The sequence below is a fragment of the Anolis sagrei genome, chromosome 6 (genome assembly GCF_037176765.1).
Source record: "Anolis sagrei isolate rAnoSag1 chromosome 6, rAnoSag1.mat, whole genome shotgun sequence".
Lineage (NCBI taxonomy): Eukaryota > Metazoa > Chordata > Lepidosauria > Squamata > Dactyloidae > Anolis > Anolis sagrei.
The window spans coordinates 105,801,064-105,821,885 of record NC_090026.1 but is presented as its reverse complement, the minus strand read 5'-3'; the positions used below and the strand labels follow the sequence as shown (position 1 = coordinate 105,821,885).

The 20,822-nt window shown below is 40.8% G+C and overlaps 1 protein-coding gene across 3 annotated transcripts in view; it reads left to right on the top strand.

Moving 5' to 3' along the window:
* Positions 1-860: 860 nt before the first annotated feature.
* TRDMT1 (tRNA aspartic acid methyltransferase 1) overlaps positions 861-20,822 on the top strand; it is a 32,164-nt gene continuing 12,202 nt past the window's right edge. The window contains exons 1-6 of one of the 3 annotated variants that reach the window (XM_060782343.2): positions 862-1,195; positions 11,194-11,303; positions 17,434-17,510; positions 18,615-18,686; positions 20,205-20,270; positions 20,745-20,814. In XM_060782343.2, the coding sequence (XP_060638326.2) occupies positions 1,132-1,195; positions 11,194-11,303; positions 17,434-17,510; positions 18,615-18,686; positions 20,205-20,270; positions 20,745-20,814 (459 nt within the window). In that variant the 5' untranslated portion in view covers positions 862-1,131. Of the gene's footprint in view, positions 1,196-11,193; positions 11,304-13,083; positions 13,157-17,433; positions 17,511-18,614; positions 18,687-20,204; positions 20,271-20,744; positions 20,815-20,822 lie in introns of those variants that run through there. The other 2 variants (XM_067470319.1, XM_060782345.2) reach the window with 2 other exon arrangements.

Sequence of the window (20,822 nt, the reverse complement as noted above, 5' to 3'; positions counted from 1 at the left end):
AAGGCTTTGATTATGTTTTCTTGACCTGGTGAAGAGAGTTGGACTGGATGGTCTTAAGTATTTTCTGTTGGTCTTGGGGGTTCTGTGTGGGAAATTTGCCCCAATTCTGTCATTGGTGGGGTTCAGAATGCTCTTTCATTGTTGGTGAACTACTAATCCCAGTAACTACAACTCCCAAATGCCAAGGTCTATTTCCCCCAAACACCATGTGTGTGCATATTTGGGCATTTGGAATATTCGTGCCAAATTTGATCCAGATCCATCATTGTTTTGAGTCCACAGTGCTCTCTGAATGTAGGTGAACTACAACTCCAAAAATAAAGGTCAATGCCCACCAAATCCTTCTAGTGTTTTCTAGTGTGCCAAGTTTGGTTCAAATCCATCACTAGTGAAGTTCAGAATGCTCTTTGATTGTAGGTTAACTATAAATCCCAGCAACTACAACTCCCAAATGACAAAATCAATTTTTTGAGTGATGGTCACTCCTTGAGTTAGAAGGTGTCTTGTGGCCAAATTTGGTGGCAATTCGTTTTTGAAGTCTGTTAATCCCACAAACGAACATTACATTTTTATTTATATAGATATTATATATTATTAGTAAAGCACAGGAGACAAGATGGAACTGTCTTCTGCCCCCATTGCCTGTTGGAAGCCGCCCTGAGTCCCTCTTTGGAGGTTGAGAAGGACGGGGTATAAATGTTCCAAATAAATAAAGATTTAAAACTACAACTCCCAGGATCCCACAGCATTGAGATATAGCAGAGTGGTGCCAAACTATATTCATTCGACAATGCAGGTGCACCCTCCCCCTCCCTTCTGGGTGAAGCCTGTTCAGATTGACCAATGCTTGGCACCTGAATGTCAAACTGCCTGAGTTCCAACCTGTGTGTGGTCTGCCAATTAGAAAAGGCACATGGCAGGGGCTGGGCTTTGCATGGAAAGGGACTCGTGTCTGCCTGCAAGTGAGCTTTCTTTCTCGCAGCCAGATGCCTCTTTGCTCGGCAAGTAGGAACCGGAAAGCACCGGAACAAAGAAAGGTTTGCTTTCTGCATCTGCCGGCAGGAATTGCCCGATGGCTGCCGGTTGTAGCTGCTCTTTGGAGGAAGGAGGAGGAGGAGGAAGAGGCTGGGAATGGAGCCCTTCCGAGTGCTGGAGCTCTACAGCGGGATCGGAGGGATGCATTACGCCTTGCAAGGTAGGGTCTGCATGGCCCACCCGGCCCCCAGGATTCCTTAGCACTGAGGCATCGCAGTTCAAGTGGTGTCAAGCTGAAATAATGCCAGTCTAAAGGTTTGGCTTGGGAATCGCAGCGTGGCTGCCTCCTCTTATGAATGGGAGAGTTGAATGGAAACACCCTCTTCTTGTCATGTGGTTGTGCTTGCTGACGTCACTGTGCGCGGGGGGGGGGGCTGCACAGCGGTTCCCCAATGACCATCTGTACCATTATTGGTCCAGTGTTTCAGAAGAAGTGTAGACTCTCAGTTAAAGGGGTTGGTAGATGCTGGATAAATTTAGTTTCTAGTTGCTTGAGAGTTCCCTTTAAAAAACAGGCCTAATACTATAAAAGGTAAAGGGTTTCCCGTGACATTAAGTCTAGTTGTATCCCACTTTGGAAGTGGTGCTCATCTCAATTTCTAAGCCAATGAGCTGGCGTTGGCCATAGACACCTCCTAGGTCATGTGGCCGGCATGACTGCATGGAGCACCTTTACCTTTCCGCTGAAGCGCTACCTATTAATCTACTCATTTGCATGTTTTTGAACTGCTAGGTGGGCAGAAGCTGGGGCTAACAGCGGGAGCTTACCCCGCACCCTGGATTTGAACTGCCAACCTTGTGCAGCAGCTCAGCAATTTAATCCGCAGTACCACCATACTATAAACCAGACATGGGCAAACCTTGGCACTCCAGGTGTTTTGGACTTCAACTCTCACAATTTCCAACAGCCTACTGTTAGGAATTGTGGGAGTTGAAGTCCAAAACACCTGGAGGGCCAAAGGCTGCTCATGCCTACCATAAACTCTATTGACTTGATATTAATATTTGAAATACAGTAATTAAAAGCAAATGGAGACAAACTGAATGTCATCCTGTTTTATTGTGTTACAAAAACAGATATTGTATTTGCTTTAATCAAGATCACCCTGTAGCTAGTTACAATGACACAAATACTTTTGTTTGGTTTTTTTTTTTGGTCGTGTCAGGAGCAAGTCGCTTCTGGTGTGAGAGAATTGGCCGTCTGCAAGGACGTTGCCGAGGGGACACCTGGATGATTTGATGTTTTTATCATCCTTGTGGGAGGCTTCTCTCATGTCCCCGCATGAGGAGCTGGAGCTGATAGAGGGAGCTCACCCGCCTCTCCCTGGATTCGAACCTGTGACCTGTCGGTCTTCAGTCCTGCCGCACAAGGGTTCAACCCACTGCGACACCGGGGGGCACCTAATACTTTTGGTGAGCCCAGCTCACATGTATCATGTGCTGTGGGCTTCTGTTGTCCACTGGGTTTTGGTTCCAGTGGATATCAAGATCCGTAGACACTCAAGTCCCATTATATATAATGACATAATAAAAATGCTGTTACATATAAAATCGCAAAACCAAGGTTCTCCCTCCCTACATACACACACACACACACATATATGCACACATACAACAACAACAGAGTGAAACTATGTTCATTCTACAGTATAGATATAGTTTTGTTCCTCCAGCTGTTACTTGACTCAAATTCCCAACCACTTTTTACATACCAGCTGTGCCAAGACTGATGGGAGTTGCAATCTAGTAACAACTGGAAGTCCAGATGTTTATCCTATATTCTATGGCACCCAAAGGAATCCCACCAAGGTAGCTGCTGCATCCAACTAGCAATATTATATTCTAGAAAGCTAATGTAAGCTGCATTGACTCAGCAAGACTGGGAGAATATGTGTCTCCAGCCATTTACTGTGAATACATTTTCAAATTGTGCACCACAGTTAATGTAATTAGCAGCAGCTGTTGCCTGGTGAGGACGGCTTTACTTTAATCCAATTTAAGTTCTGAATTTCAGCATTCATTCTGGCAAATTTATGAGTGCATGAGTTTTCTGTTAACCCCTTCCTCTGAGGTTTGGTTGATGGGAATGAAAAAGCAGACTTAAACAGTGAAACTGTTTTCTAAATTACCAGTCATTTTATCTTTACACAGAGGTATTAACTTATACCAGGCATGGGCAAATTTCAGCCCTCCAGGTGTTTTGGACTTTAACTCCAACAATTCCTAGCAGCCTATGGCTGTTAGGAATTATGGAAGTTGAAGTCCAAAACACCTGGAGGGCCGAAGTTTGCCCATGCCTGGTTTATACAGTATACTCTCAGTTGTCCGGAATTCAAACAACTGGAACTCTCAAGCAACCAAAAAAAATTCAAAGAGATAATACATAATGCATTCACAAAGAAGTTTTCGTAATCCAATACACTTAAACTGTTACATTAAGTTAGGCTTGTCTTTCTTTGGTTTTAATTCCTGTATTTCAATATTGATATCAAGCCAATGCTGAGTATAGTATGGGATGTAGGCCTATTTTTAATGGTATCTTTCGTGCAATCAGAAATTACATTTATCAGGCATCTATCAATCCGCATGAGTGCCAGTTAATTGAGAGTATACTTTATATGCACAGTGTGCTTATGCACACACACTCACACATGGAAAATTTGGGTGTGTTTCTCTGTGTACTCATTATTACTCCCCAGTCATTAGAAAAAAACCCCAAATTTTCCATGTGTGTATGTACTTGTGTGTGTATGTGTTCGTGTGTATATGTGTGTATTGTTTTTATACTCATGTACCATTTTTGTTTTGCTGCACTTGGAGTGCCTTGTAAGCTGCCCCGAGTCCCTTTCGGGAGATGGTGGCGGGACATAAATAAAGTATATTTATTGTTGTTATTGTTGTTGTTGTTGTTGTTATGTACATGTATATATTCAGTACACACGCCTTCTGCATTTCTATAGAGTGCCTTAAGATATTGATGTAATCACTATTTTTTTTAAAAAAATTGATTTTGATTTTAGACAAGTTTTTTTAAAAAAAAAAATCAGTGTTAAAGCACAGTTAGTCTTACTTTCCTCATTCTTTTACCAGATGATCATTACGGTCCTGTGAGATGGGGTTAGGCTCATTGTGTGTTAGAGAAAATGTGTGTGAATGTGAATGAGAGGGGCAGTGGGTGGCCCAGTGTCATTCAGCGAGCTTTATGGATAAACAGAAATTAGTACTCAGGAAATTTGACATCCTGAACACATTATGGCCTACTCATTATTGGGAGGACTTTTAAAATGGTATGTAAATGTTGAATTCATAAAACTTGATTCATCATTGAATCAGTTTTGGTTACTCTTCCTTCAAGACTGAGTGTTTTTCCACACAGTCATATAACCCAGAATATCAAGGCAGAATAACCCACAATATCTGAGTCCACACTGCCATATATTCCAGTTCAAAGCAGAAAATGTGGGATTTTATTCAGTTGTGTGGAAAGGGCCAAATGGAATCATATATTTTCCATCCCCATTTATATTTGCCCTGTTCAAGTATATGAGAGTTATGTGGCCTTCCAGTGGCTTTTGGACTGCAGGTCCCAGTACTCCAGCAAGCACAGTCAGTTGTGACAAATGCTGGGAGATATAGTTCTCTAACATCTCCAACACTACACAATTACCCCTTCTGTTTTAACAGTTTAAGCATTTATGTTAGCAGCCAGCTAATGTGCCTGCAGTCATCTGAATTAGGGATGCTCCAGAATACAGGAACAAAATGCTATTCATTTCCGAAACTTGCATTTACATCTTATGCCCACGGACAGAGAGGAGTTGCTTTCATGTCTATTAAGGCCATAATTTACATTTTTTTCTCCTTTTGGGCTTGCTTCAAGTGAATCACTTATAATAAAACAGGAGCAGATTCAGAAAACTTTGTAAGAGGAGCTTGTGCTCTGACTTGGGTGGGCAAATCCAGAGAAACTTGAAGTGCTAAATGGCAATTGAAATTTAAATAAGAAGTGACAATAGCCTCATTTGCATTCTAATCTCCATGAGAAAATGTATGTTTTAAAAGTAGACCTATTGGTATTTGAATGCCTTCTTATGATAATCCATACATAGCTAGAAAGAGCACATATTATCTTTGCTTGCAACATTGAATAATTGAAAAGTGTGGCAGCACTTTTGGTTATGCTAATTTTGTAATGATGTTTGAAGCTTGCAAATCAAGTTGTATGCATTCCCTCATGGCTTTATTTTCATGTTGGGAGTGACTTGAGACACTGCAGGTCACTTCTGGTGTGAAAGAATTGGCCATCTGCAAGTACGTTGCCTAGAGGACGCCATGTTGAGAATCATAGAGTTGGAAGAGACCACAAGGGCCATTTGGTCCAACCCCCTGCAATGCAGGAAAAGCACAAAGTATCCCTGACAGATGGTCATCCAGCCTCTGTTCAAAAGTTTCCAAGGAAGGAGCTTCCACCACACTCTGAGGCAGAAAGTTGCACTGTTGAACAGCTCGTATGGTCAGGAAGTTCTTCCTAATGTTCAGGTGGCATCTCCTTTCTTGTAATTTAAACCCATTGCTCCAAGTCCTCGTTTCAAGAGCAGCAGAAAACAAGCCTGCTGTCTCTTCCTTTTGAGAAATATGTATATATTTGTTACCAGTTTCCAAAACTTTCTTGTCATAACTCTCAAGATCTAATTTCTTTGCTTGGTAGAACATGGGTTAAATCTGGTGAGTTTAATGATGGACATTTGCTAGAGCAGTCAAGATGGTTTGAGCATTCAACTGGGATAGTGGAGACCAGGGTTCAAATCCCTGACCGGTCATGAAAACCCTCTGGGTGACCTGGGCAAGCCATGTTCTCTCAGCTTCAGGATATGAAGGCAAACCCTTTCTGAACAGATCTTGCCAAGAAAACCCCATGATAGGGTTGCCTTAGGGTTGCCATAAGCTAGAAATGATTTGAAAGCACACAGCAACAATAAAACACCAAGCAAAATAATCACATTGTAGTTCCTGCCATCACAACACCACATGATAAGCATTACAAGCTGCAGTGCTCTTCATCTGATAAAAATAGTCATGTGATTTTTAACTTGCAACTTGGTTTAATTTTATAGGCAGTCAGAGTACATATAGTGTGCAGCTTGCTGAGCATCAGATAAAAATCTGGCCAGGACAAAGAAAACATACAACAAAATGCTCCCTTGATTACATTTTAGTTTAGCTACTGTACTGGTTTCAGTATCGCAGTCCATAATTTCTCGTTGCTTATAAGCAGAGATTTGATCTGTTGAGGTTGCCTTATTTACCCCACGCTAGGTGTCAGTGTTAACTTACCTGATGCTTCATCTCAGGTATTTGTTCTTTGTGTAGTGCAGAACTTGTATACCTGGGATTAACACAGGTACAAAGTACGATTAATACTACTAGACTAGAATATTATTGAAGGCAATAAAATGGCTTATTTTGAACAGATTTATTAAAGCAAAGCTTTTGTACCACTATATATACTCGAATATAAACTGACCTGAATATAAGCCAAGGCACCTAATTCTACTACAAAAAACTGGGAAAATGTATTTGACTCAAGTATAAGACGAGGGTGGAAAATGCAGCAGCTACTGGTAAACTTCAAAATAAAAATAGATACCAATACAAATACATTAATTGAGGCATCAGTAGGTTAAATGTTTTTGAATATTTACATAAAACTGTAATTTAAGATAAGTCTGTGCAACTCTGATTAAATCATTATTCTAAATGTGGTTAAGTATCCTTCCAATAATAATAAATAGAGTAAAATAATAAATGTAATAATAACCATAATGAATAGAGTAAAATAATCAATGTAATAATAATAAAATAATGTAAATATAATAATAAATAGAGTAAAATAATCAATGTAATAATAATAACAACAACAGAGTAAAATAATAAATAACTTTGACTCGAGGGGAGCCGAGGGGGGCTTTTTCAGCCTAAAAAAAGGGCTGAAAAGCTCAGTTTATACTCGAGTATATACAGTAATCACCTGTGATCTTGACCCACCAAAATGTATTTATTTATTATTATTTATTTCCGGTATTTCTACCCTGTCACTTCTCTACCCCCGAAGGGGGACTCAGGACAGCTTACAGTAGGCACCAATATGATGCCGCTACATAACAATTACAATAATAAAACCACAATTGAACATAAATCATAATTAAAACAAAACATAAGCAATCATTAAAAACAGTAAAAACAGTCTCATAAGCCGTATCGCTGTTCCAGTCAATGTCCATCTAAAGTCCTTCTTACATCTACTGTCCGAAAGCCTGGTCCCAAAACCACGATTTTAATTTCTTTCTGAAAGCCAGGAGGGAAGAAGCCGATCTTATCTCATTTGGGAGTGTGTTCCATAGGCGGGGGGTGGGGGGCATAGCCGAGAAGGCCCTGTCTCTCGACCCCGCCAGACGCATTTGTGATGTTGATGGGAGTGAGCGCAGGGTCTCCCCAGATGATCTTAGATTATGAGGTGGGATGTAGGGGTGGATGCATTCAGACAAGTAAGCTGGGCCAGAACCGTATAGAGCTTTATAGGTCAAAACCAGCACTTTGAATTGGGCTTGGAGATGGACCGGCAGCCAGTGGAGCTGACATAGCAGGGGGGTGGTATGCTCCCTGTATGTCATCCCAGTTAGTAATCTGGCTGCCGCCCGTTGGACTAGCTGAAGTTTCCGAACAGTCTTCAAAGGCAGCCCCACATAGAGTGTGTTGCAGTAATCTATTCAGGTTGTAACCAGAGCATGGACAACTGTAGCCAGATCAGACTTCCCAAGGTACGAGTGCAGCTGGTGCATGAGTTTTAACTGTGCAAAAGCTCCCCTGGCCACCGCCGAAACCTGGGGTTTCAGGCTCAGCGATGAATTCAGGATCACTCCCAAGCTGCAAACCTGCATCTTCAGAGGGAGTGTAACCCCATCCAACACAGGCTTAACCCTATGCCCTGTTTGGCCTTTCGACTGACCAGGAGGACCTCTGTCTTGTCTGGATTCAATTTCAATTTGTTAGCCCTCATCCAGTTCGACACAGCAGCTAAGCACCGGTTCAAGGTCTGGACAGCCTCCTTAGTGACCGGTGGGAAGGAGTGACAGATTTGGACGTCATGTGTCATAAGGAACCTGCAATAATTTTCTTTCTTGTTTTAATTTTAGTTATGAGTGTTCAATAACTTTTGAAGTCTATGCCCTCAGCAAAACTATCACCTTGAGGCAAAGTTTCCCTGGAGGAAACTCCCAAAAATACAAGAGACTATGCTGATCTAAAACCAATTCTAACAATTTTAATCTCCATCAAGATCAGGTCTTTTATAAGATTGTGTGGTTTACCAGTTTACTAAACAGCCTCAAAAGCACTTTGGATTACAATAGGGATAACTCATAACCTTTTTCTGTTGCTGGGAAAGTTCATTTCCCCTCTAGCTGTTGCTGGTTTGCAGTTAAACTCAAAGAGAACAGGAAAGTCTGAGGTGAGGCATTGGCATCTGACATCATTATCCATGGCTTCAGACCTGCATGCCTGTTTCCACTATACCATTGATTTCCACTGTTTTATTAGCTCTGTAACAATAGTCCAGAAGGTCAGCACAGCACATGAAACTTTTATAGGTAGGTGTTTCTGTGCTAGGAAAAAGAAACTTCAACTAGTGTGGGGACATCTGCTACTATTAAAGATGTCCAGCGCCTATGGAAAAAGTCTTTAACAGTAAATGTTTGTTCAATGCTGGTTGGACCATTCTGGAAGTTATATTCCAAAGATGCAAATTTTCCATACTTGGGGTGGTAACAATGAAATGCAAGTTTCTTTTTTGCCCCAGAGCAAGCAGAGGGAGGGCATGATCCAAAACACAGTTAAAGCAGAGTAAGCCCACAGTCCCATCAAGTGTCACCAGACTTGTATGGAGCTTTCCCATCCTGTTTGTCTCTTCTTTCTTCTACCCATGTGCTGCTCATGTGATGTGGCAGTTTCACGACCACAACAAAAATGCATGACCAGATAACAAGCAGTTGCTATTGACAGCAATAGGAAGTATCACTGTATTGGCCAGTTCACCATTCTAACCATGTAGTTTCATTTCACTAACTCTCCAACCATCTGCCCACCAACATTAAGCTACACTCTGTGGCCATTCAGTCCTGGGGCCCTTTCATACAATACAATAAAGGCACCATCATGATAAAGTTGGCTCTCCATAGCCACAGCTCCAACCATCCATAACTGAAAATATTTTTTAACCTACAAAAGGCAAATCTTGATTTGCCATTTTAGAAAAGAGACACAATGTAACTATGCTGTATAATAAGACTTGAGCATCTAATGCTGTATAAGGAGACTTGAGCATCTCTATTTATTGGTATCCACAGGGAGACCCTGGAACCAAACCCCATCAGATATCTGTATTGTACTTTAACTTCAGTGGCTGCATTCAGGGAGGTCTTTAGATGGGAATGATAAATGCTCCTTCCTAAACTGCAAATCTCAGGGTGACATGGGATTGCCATAGTGCAGTGGTTCTCAACTTGTGGATCCCCAGGTGTTTTGGCCCACAACTCCCCCAAATCCCAGTCAATTTACCAGCTGTTAGGATTTCTGGGAGTTGAAGGCTAAAACATCTGGGGACCCACAAGTTGAGAACCACTGTCATAGCAGTTAAAGTGGAACAATAGCATGATCACCAAGCTCTCATTGGGCACATTTTCACTTTAGTTGTGTTAGGTGGCAGTGTGTGGTAAGTTGGGGATCAGTTGTCTGACTAGCATCCCCTGGAGTTGCCAGAAATACCCCACACAAACTGAAATAATCCACAAGTGACCTCTGTTTTAAAATATTATTTTAATGTCTGACAATGCATAGGTAGGTATCCAGGTGTGGCAGTTAACACCTTTTTCTTTATTCTGGGAAGGGGCTATTTGGAAATGTTCAGGACACAAAAATAACTCTTAGCAGGTGACATTGGCCCTCACCTTCCCTTCTAAATAGCCTTTGTAGTTGCTCCAGTGTTGGGGTTTTCCCAGCGTCCAGAGCCTCCCACTGCCAAGTCAAGGACACTGTTTTGATTGCATTAGGGATGGTACATAACCATCATTATTTGTTATTTTCTTTATTTGCATCTCTTTGTATGGTGTGACATCTCCAAGGAGGTCAAATATGATGTATGTGACTCGCTTACTGCTTTATCTTTATAACAACCTTTCTACTTTTTCTTTGCAACAACCCTGTAAGGCAGGGCAAGCTGACAGAATAATTGTTTGGCGCCTGATTATGTGTGTGGGGGGGGGGGGGGGGGGGCGGGGGGCGGGCGAATTTCCACCATGATTTCTGTAGCCACAGAGATGTCTTTTTTGAAACAGTAAGTGACTTTCCCTCATTTCCTCTTGTTAAAAAAGCATTGTGGAAATGTCTCTGTGCCTCCAGAAAATGTTTGGAGGCTTTTCCTCTCCCCCTTTCTTTCTTTTCTTTTCTTTCTTTTCTTTTCCTTCTTTCTTTTCCTTCTTACTTTTCCTTACTTCTTGCATTACATTTTTCAAATAGAGATGTTACTGATAAAGAGTCCCAGCAGCCTTTGCATTGTGCTGATATTTTTATTTTGCCCCTGAAAATGTTCTTTGAGACAGAGACAAACCCAAACATACTCGTACTTCAAGGATGTGGCTGTCACCCGTCTTTGCCGATATCTCAGCAAACACCTGCGTATATGTGATTCAAGTTCAAGGCCAGCTTTACTGACCCTTTTGAGCCAAGTGATAAACAGAATCAAGTTCCATGGAGATATGTTCAGTTTCAGGGAAATTGAGGTCATCAGGAATAGCTAAACTTCAGCAACTTTTGCTTGCTGGGTGAATGTGACCTCAAAACCCTCAAAGCCCCACAGCTTGGAAGATGTGACTTGTAGTTATATTGTCGAAGGCTTGAAGTTTTTTTTTGTGGCTCTAGATCCCTGATTTTCTGTACCCTACAACTTATGGCTAGTAATTTTATTTGAAGATATAGATGAGCCCAGTTTTGTCTAAAGTAAATGAATCTTCCTTCCTTCCTTCCTTCCTTCCTTCCTTCCTTCCTTCCTTCCTTCCTAACAATAATATTCTAAACCAAACCAAATGTTTCCTCAATTGTTTCCAGCCAGTCGTATACCTGCAGAAATTGTTGCAGCTGTAGATGTAAACACAGTGGCCAATGAAGTTTACACACACAATTTCCGCACCACACCATTGTGGCCAAAGACAATTGAGGTAAGTAAATCAGGAGGAATATCAGAAACTTTTCCTCGAGGTTTATTAATCTGAGTTTATATTATATAAATCTGTGTTATGAGTTTCGCTTTCTGTTTGTTTGTAAAAGACTGCAGTTCTTATCATTTTTGTTTTGCTTCCCATGATACCTTAAAGTTGGGAATTGTTTTAAAGTTTTCTCTTCTAGGTTGACTAGCTGGGTCCTTTCTGGGTTTAAGGGAAAATCATAAATGATGTTATAAATAGATACGCTGGACTTAAAATCTTATATCTTTGGAGATTTACATTTACAGTTTTGAATTATTGAATGTAATCTCCCAAATCAGTTTTTTCAGGCAGTCAGTGCTGCAAACGAAGGGTCTTTAAGGTCCTGCAGACAGAGATGATGGGAAATGTTGACTGCAACTCTGTCTTGGCCAGAAGGCATGTTAGTTGAAGCAGTTAGCCTTTTCTCTGCACAGAGAAAGCGTGAAAGACTTCATCCCCAGTGGCCTGATCAAGTCTCAAGGTACATCTACACTGTAAAATTAATGCAGTTTGATACCACTAAAATTGCCATGGCTCAGTTCTGTGGAATCCTGGGATTTCTTTGGGGAGGCACCAGCACTCTTTGCAGACTAAAGACATTGTAAAACCACAACACCCATGATGCTATAGCATTGAGCCATAGCAGTCAAATGATGCCACACTGCATTAATTCTACTGTGTAGATGCACCACCAAAACCTGCTAATTGTTTGACTGAAAAGGTAGGGGTTTTGATGAAGGTGGTAGTCTAAACAAGGGACCTCATCCTGTGGGAGGGAAGGGGCGGAAGCGGGGGGAATCATCTTATCATTTTTCTTCACTTTAAAGACAGAGTCCCATGAAGCCCATTGAAGTGGATTTCGTCTTTAAAGTGAAGAGAAAACGACCATTGTGTAGGTGGGGAATAATCAACTTCACTGCTTTCACTTCACAAATAAACAGCTGAAATGGGCTGAAACCTGGCATCTTAAGGTGGGATGAAAACAATGGTTAAATTCTGTTTACTTTAGAAACAGAAGGCCACTGAATGCCAAACTTAGAAAACAATTTCCCTCACTTTGGGATGAGGTCCATAGTAACAATAATGGAACTTCGTTGTTGTAGTTGCGACTGATGATGCAGGGCCTCCAATTAAATTTTTTATCTTTTGCTTATTTTTCTGTAATAATACAGGTGACGGTGGAGTGTCTTGTGTGGATCTAAGTTGTATCAGGTTTTATGAGTATAACAGCCTAGAAATGAAAGTTGCGTAGAAATGAACCTTAGTGAGTAAAATTGTCATAGTGAGTTGTTTGTTCTGTCCTTGACACTTTTACTGAGTCTGATTGGACATGTTCCTTAGGAATAGTGTATAGGATTTCAGCCTGTGTTAATTTATCTGAAGCTAGAAGCCTTTGAAGCTTTTGAATAATACTATTGCCATGAAGCCATGAAGTTCCTGGAATTTGCAGATGAAGAGAGATGGATAGTGCTGTAGTTCTGCTTCAGAGTATGTACTTTGTATGAATAGAGGCAATGAAGTTTGTTAAGAAGGAGCAGGTTGCAGATGTTGGAACAAATCTAGTGTCATTCTGTGGACACTGTACATGTTGAACTGTTCCTTTTTAGGAAAGTATCTAGATTATACCTTTGTGAGGCATAATTTCAACACTGGGATGGATCTAGTAGCATTCTTCAGCCAATGAATGGACAATGCTTTGGAATTGAATTCCTTTCTCCTTGCAGCTTCCTGTGTGGCTGCCCTCCCCATCTATTTGAAAGCTTGACTAAGCCTCTACAGTTGATCTGGGGTTTCAGGAAGAGAAAGGGTGGGGAAACTCCTGATGTGTAAGCAGATATCTGTCTACCTTTTCAATTTAATGTATTGCTATCTCATCAAATGCTATCTCTTAAATTACCTCTATGCATTCAAATGTTGCATCCATGGAGGTTTTTGAAACATTTTTTTCCTATTTATCATTTTTATAATGTTAACAGGTTTGCCCTGTTAATCTCAGTTAGAAGCATTTTGGAGTTATTCCAGCTGCTCTGTTAAAGTGATTAGCTCTTAAAACCCTGGGCTGTGCACATTCCAGCTGACATCACTATAGTGGCTGGCCCTCTGACAGGAGCTAGCCATAAATGCAATTTAGCAAAGTACATTGTATGTGTGCTTATTAGAGGATGGCTGTGATACTGACAGACATCTGGGATCTGTAGGCATCTTTGTATTTTAAGGTAGACACATAGATTCATTGAGTTGGAAGAAACCACGAGAGCTATCCAGTCCAACCCCATTGCATATCCTCTATTTATCATCCATCCATCCATCTCTCTCTCTTTCAAACACTCATTTGTCGATCTACCAATGGAATGTGAATCTATATATATAAATTTGTTAGGGGCATCCAACGAGGAAACAAAACTCAAAAACCCCCCAACGAAACTTAACCAAAATTCCCATGCCCATAACACAACCCACAAGGTACAAACATATCTACTCAAAATGAAAAACAACACAACAACACACTCACAAAACGGCAAAACAACAAAACTCAAAAATCCCCCAACGAAACTTAACCAAAATCCCTGTGCCCATAACACAACCCACAAGGTACAAACATATCTACTCAAAATGAAAAACAACACAATAACACACTCACAAAACGGCAAAACAACAAAACTCAAAAATCCCCCAACGAAACTTAATTAAAATCCCCGTGCCCATAACACAACCCACAAGCTACAAACATATCTACTCAAAATGAAAAACAACACAACAACACACTCACAAAACGGCAAAACAACAAAACTCAAAAATCCCCCAACGAAACTTAACCAAAATCCCCGTGCCCATAACACAACCCACAGGTACAAACATACCTACTCAAAATGAAAAACAACACAGCAACACACTCACAAAACGGCAAAACAACAAAACTCAAAAATCCCCCAACGAAACTTAACCAAAATCCCTGTGCCCATAACACAACCCACAAGGTACAAACATACCTACTCAAAATGAAAAACAACACAGCAACACACTCACAAAACGGCAAAACAACAAAACTCAAAAATCCCCCAACGAAACTTAACCAAAATCCCCGTACCCATAACACAATCCACAAGGTACAAACATATCTACTCAAAATGAAAAACAACACAACAACACACTCACAAAACGGCAAAACAACAAAACTCAAAAATCCCCCAACGAAACTTAACTAAAATCCCCGTGCCCATAACACAACCCACAAGGTACAAACATATCTACCCAAAATGAAAAACAACACAACAACACACTCACAAAACAGCAAAACAACAAAACTCAAAAAAACCCCAACGAAACTTAACCAAAATTCCCATGCCCATAACACAACCCACAAGGTACAAACATATCTACTCAAAATGAAAAACAACACAACACAACACACTCACAAAACTGCAAAACAACTGAGCATGCGCATTGGCGCCCAGCCGCAAGTTGCACTGCGCGCGCACATGGCCTTCCGGCCAACGTTCCCTCTGCGGAAACCATGCCCACTCCAAGCCCCGCCGCGCCGCTTCCCGCACACACACACCCCCTGCCACACACACACACGCAACCCCACGCTCCATCACTCCCCCCGCTGCCGCACACACACACGCAACCCCATGCTCCATCACTCCCCCCACCGCCGCACACACACGCAACCCCACTCCCCCCGCTGCCGCACACACACACGCAACCCCAGGCTCCATCACTCCCCCCGCCGCCGCACACACACACGCAACCCCACGCTCCATCACTCCCCTGCCCCAATCTTACCTCCTTTTACTTCAGGCCACCTCCAAACCCCACCCCACCCCTTCCCGCCCTGTCAAAATCTAGGAAAGACAGGAAGGAAGGAAAGAAGGAAGAAAGAGAAAGGGAGGTAAAGAAAAAGGGAGAAGGAAGGAAAGCTAGAGGAAGAAGAAAAGGAAAGAAAAGGAAAGATGGAAGGAAAGAAAAGAGAGACAGCAGAAGAGAAAGAAAAAGGGGGAAGGAAGGAAAGAGATAGAGAAAGAAGAGGAGAAGGAAAGATGGGAAGGAAGGAAGGAAGGAAGGAAGGAAGGAAGGAAGGAAGGAAGGAGGGAGGGAGGGAGGGAGGGAGGGAGGGAGGGAGGGAGGGAGGGAGGGAAAGAAGGAGAGAAAGAGGGAAGATTGGCCACAGCAACACGTGGCGGGTAAAGGTTGTTATTTCTATTATTATTATGATGATGCTATTGTTCCTCTGAGACCCTTTTAGGGGGAATGGGAGAGGTGTCAAGTCCCAGAGGCAATGCATTGCATTATTGTTATTGTTATGATGGTGGTGAAATAAAAGGAAATAAAAAGTGAAAGAAGGAAGCAAACAGGGAGGGAAGAAAGGCAAAGGAAGAAAGGGGGAGGGAATGAAGGAAAGAGAGAAGGATGAAACCAAGTAGTGAAAGAAGGAAAGAAAGAAAGAGGGAGAGAAGGAAGAAAGTAGAGAAAGGGGGAGGAAAAGGGGGAAGGAATAGGTAGGTACCTCTCTTTCATAATAGTCCAGATATCTACCTCAACTTTGATAAGTTTTACTATAGGCCACAGCAACGTGTGGCAGGGCACAGCTAGTAAAATTATAATTCAGATAAAAGCTCGCATATACTCACTAAGTCACTGCCTGTAGTCTTGAAATCTTAAAGAAAAGGAAGAATATGTGCAAAGAAAGAGAAAAGAAGTCAGTTCTCTTGCATGCATTGTTTTACTTCTGTTGTTGTTTTTTTAAAACCTTATTATTTTTTCTTTCCAATGCACATTTAAAAAAGGGATAGTCATTTTCATCAACACTAAACAAGGATGTGATAACATAGCAGCCAAAGAAACACTATTTTTAGCACTATGTGATCACATATTGCAGCACCAAAGTACTATATTCACAATTCAAAAATTTCTCCAAAGTTACATTGGGAAGGTGAAGAGCCCTACCCAATAAAACTAGACCAAATATGTTCAACACCATCCTTGGAGTTCATGCCTCTCCCTTATCTCAAATTGTAAGTTTTTGAACCAGTTTCCAAACTTTGGTCCCTAACTGTTATTTTATTATTTTCAATCCAAGGTTAGAACCTAAACTAAATCAGGTCAGGAAACATGGGGTTTCTGCATGGTTCTGGACTATAACACCCATCATCCTTGACACTTTGCCAAGTTGAATGAAACTGCAAAGAGTTGGGATCCAACCACCTCCAGAACATATGATGTCATTTTATACGCAATTAACAATCTAGGCAATTACTTTGGTCAACTCCCAGAAGCCCTGTCCATCTTCTCTGGTGGTGAAATTCTGGGACTTGAAGTCCAAAGTATCTGAAGGACCAACATTTGAGGACCACTGGTCCAGACAATGGCCAAGGAATATATGGATATGTTTTTGGATGTTTTTCAGCCTACAAGTTGTCTTCAATTTATGAGAACCCCCAAAATATCAAACCTACAAGATAGCTTGTTATTAGTAGACTTAGTAAGGTCTTTCAGACTCAGGCAGCTGTTTCCTTGATTGAATCCATTCAGGTCTCCCTTTCTTCTTATTGTGCTCAGCAGTACCACATTTTATTTCCTCTTCTTGTGGTTCACATCATTTCATAATATGTCCAAAGTATGACAGCACCATTTTGGGGTCTAATGAGAGTTGAGTCTGATTTACTCTTAAGATTGATTATGCTATGGTTTTATATGATCTTAATGCTTTTAATTGTATTGTAATTGTATTTTATGATTTTGGTACCGACTGCAAACCACCCCTAGTCACCTGCAGGTTGAGAGGGACGGTATGTAGTAAATAAAATAAATAAATAAAAACAAGATGTATTCATTTGCCTTCTTGAGCAGGTCAGTAGAACTGTCCTTTAGCACCACAATTCAGTTGAGTTTATTTCCTTCCTGTTAGCAATCTTTGCTGTCCCATGTTCACAATCATACATAGAAATTGGAAATACAATGGACTGGATGATTCTAACTGATATTTTTTGCTTGCCAGACATAAAAACCATTCAAGGAAACAAACAGCCTACAACTTGCTTGCCATCTTTGCCTCTGGAAATATTCTGTTCATAATAGAAAATGCCTTTTCTATTTTATTTAGGGAATATCACTGAAGGAGTTCAACAAGTTATCTTTTGATATGATTTTGATGAGTCCTCCTTGTCAGCCATTTACAAGGTGCGTGTTTAAAATTCTTTGCTCCTAAATAAAAAGAGAAGGAAACATGGAGTTGGCATATATGTTTATTAGAATATAACCTCTGTTTGAAGAACGGGGGACATAAAATATGCTTCAAGAAAAGACTAATGCTGATTGCCTCTGAGGCTGGGATGGATTGCTATCTGCTTGTCTCTCTTTTTGTCCTTCAATTGAAGTATTAACTTCAAACATCTCTCCTGATGTTTCATCCACATTTATGGCAGGCATCCTCAGAGGTTGTGAGGTATATTGGAAACTAAGCAAGGGAGGTTTATATATCTGTAGAAGGTCCAGGGTGGGAGAAAGAACTCTTGTCTGTTGGAGGCAAGTGTGGATATTGAAATTAATCACCTTGATTAGCATTGCAAAGCCTTGCAGCTTCAACGCCTGGCTGATTCCTGCATAGGGGAATCCTTTGTTGGATGCTGATTAGCTGGCCCTAATTGTTTCATGTCTGGATGTTCCCTGTTTTTGAGTGTTGTTCTTTATTTACTGTCCTAATTTTAGAGTTTTTTAATATTGGTAGCCAGATGTTTGGGACTTTTTTTCAGGTTTTGAAATACCTATTTTATATATATGGTATGTTCGTAATGAGATAGCTTGGATATGGGACTCAAGTCTAAATATATACACATAACCTGAAATATTTTATACACAATATTTTAATGATTTTCTGCATGAAGCAAAGTTTGTGTACATTGAATCACCAGAAAGGAAAGGTATTGCTATCACAGCCACCCATGTGGACCATTTTGGATTTTGGTGTATTTTGGATTCTGGATGAGAGATGTTCAACCAGTATTTTTTCAGCTATGGTGGCTGTGTAGCATCCTCTTGTTTGGTCTACTAAACAAAACAAATTATGAATAATATCTCATCAACATAAATAACTTGCTTGTGGGCTCATTTACAAAAATTAAAATCTTTCCTTGCATATTCCCCAATGAGACAATATATCTGTATCTTGATTTAGATGCAGGATGTATATGGAATGAAAGCCAGTTCATTTTGCTATATGAATTGAGTGTCCTAAGCTGGACATATTTGCTCCTACTTTGATTCCTGCTCTTTTTTTCTTTGTAGAATTGGCCGACAGGGAGATGTTTCTGACCCTAGGACCCGGAGTTTTCTCTACATTCTTGATATTCTTCCAAGGTAACTTCCAAGGGCAGAGTATTGCATCAATAAAACATTCCTGGAAGATTGTCCCCCTCCCCCCACCCGCCACTGCTTTTAATACTTGATGACAGTATTAAAGAGAGCTCAGCCACAGGACAATCTAGTTGTGATGAGTGGCTGATAATATACAATACTACAAAGTGCTGTGACCTGTTATAACCCAAATAATGTATCTCTCAGCTAGGATATTTATTTTAAATTTATTTTACTTTATGCTAGGGAGAGGCTTTCACTTCTGCAAGTGAAAGATAACACCCTATAATGGATCTTGCCTTCCGGATTGCTGCTAAACAGTATGAAATAGTGAAAGCAGGATCCAGTTTGAAAGGAGTTGCGTGTCAAGACAACCAAAGTTTGGTTTTACCCCTTAACTGCCTAGATTGTTAATTGCGTATAAAATGACATTATATCTTCTGGACGTGGTTGGATCCCAACTCTTTGCAGTTTCATTCAACTTGGCAAAGTGTCAAGGATGATGGGTGTTATAGTCCAGAACCATGCAGAAACCCCATGTTTCCTGACCTGATTAATTTAGGTTCTAACCTTGGACTGAAAATAATAAAATTTTGAATAGCATTTTCTATTAAATTATAACTTTTTGATCCTTCATTTTAACAAAATTGAAATTTTAATTCGAGCTGGTATGGGGAGTAAGGGAGTCCCCGGTGGCACAGTGGGTTCAGTTGCTGAGCTGCTGAACTTGCTGACCAAAAGATCAGTGGTTCGAATCCAGGGAGCAGGGTGAGCTCCCGCTGTTAGCCCCAGCTTCTGCCAACCTAGCAGTTCGAAAACATGAAAATGTGAGTAGATCAAAAGGTACTGTGGGAAGGTAACGACGCTCCATGCAGGCATGCTGGCCACATGATCTTGGAGGCGTCTATGGACAACAATGCCAGCTCTTCGGCTTAGAAATGGAGATGAGCACCACCCCCCAGAGTCAGACATGACTAGACTTGATGTTAAGGGGAAACCTTTATGGGGAACAAAACCAACCCTTACAGGTATATATGGCATGGTTCTCCTCTAGTATGCTCTAGTATAATAAGGGTACACTAGTATCATTATTACACAAATGAAATGGCAATAGTCCCCAGGACAAAATCGTTCTTGTTATAATTTTTGGGCCAAGACACTGAAATGTGCCACCTTGGATACTGCCTCTTTAGTTCTATGTTCTCATCTGCACTAAAGTAGCATTTAAAACACCCCCCCCCCCTTGAGAGAGTCTGTCTGGGGTGGATGAGGTTATCTGGAAATACCAACACAGTTGTAATCTTTTTTTGGACTCCCCCAACTCTTGTGTGCCACTGAGATATGGCTTAATGTGCTTTCTGTTTTGGGCCTAGTGACCTTCGGAATTATGTGTTTTTGTTTTCTTTTCTTGTAAACAATGGTGTACATTGCAATATAGTTTAGAGCACAAAGAATTCAAATGCTTAGTTTGATCCAGTTGTTTTTGTCTTATAACTAAACTTTAAGCAATTCATTTTGCAGGCTTGCAAAGCTGCCAAAATATTTACTTTTGGAAAACGTCAAAGGCTTTGAAACATCTTCGGCCAGGTATGGTGGAATTAAACATATAACTTTCCCTTACAAGTTGTCAGGAAGGGAAAGATTGACTGGGGGAAATGCCATTTCAAAATTTTAGGACCATGAGAACAGGGTGCAGTTAAGTATTATGAGAAACTTCATAATAGTGAGAGCTTTTTAAATTAAGGCATTGGGGTATCTTCTGTGGGAGATAAACTTAAGCAGAGGTCTCATGGCTCTCTGTCAGAGTTGTAGTAGGTGCAGCTTTCATGGCAAAGAGAGTTAATGTAACAATTAACTAACTTAAATATATGTCTGGGTCTAGATTTCAGTAATACTCAGCTTAGACCCATTGAAATTAATGCGTCTTAAATTTCATTGATTTCTATAGGTCTACTACTGTAAATATCACTGAATCAGTGTCCAGCCCATTGTAAACAGGACAGCTTTAGACAGGCCATCAGCACAATGACTTGTATGTTTCTGTCTTATTTTTACTGCCAGAGATGAACTTATAAAAACTCTTGAAAAGTGTGAATTTACATATCAAGAATTTCTGTTGTCGCCAACTTGCGTGAGTAA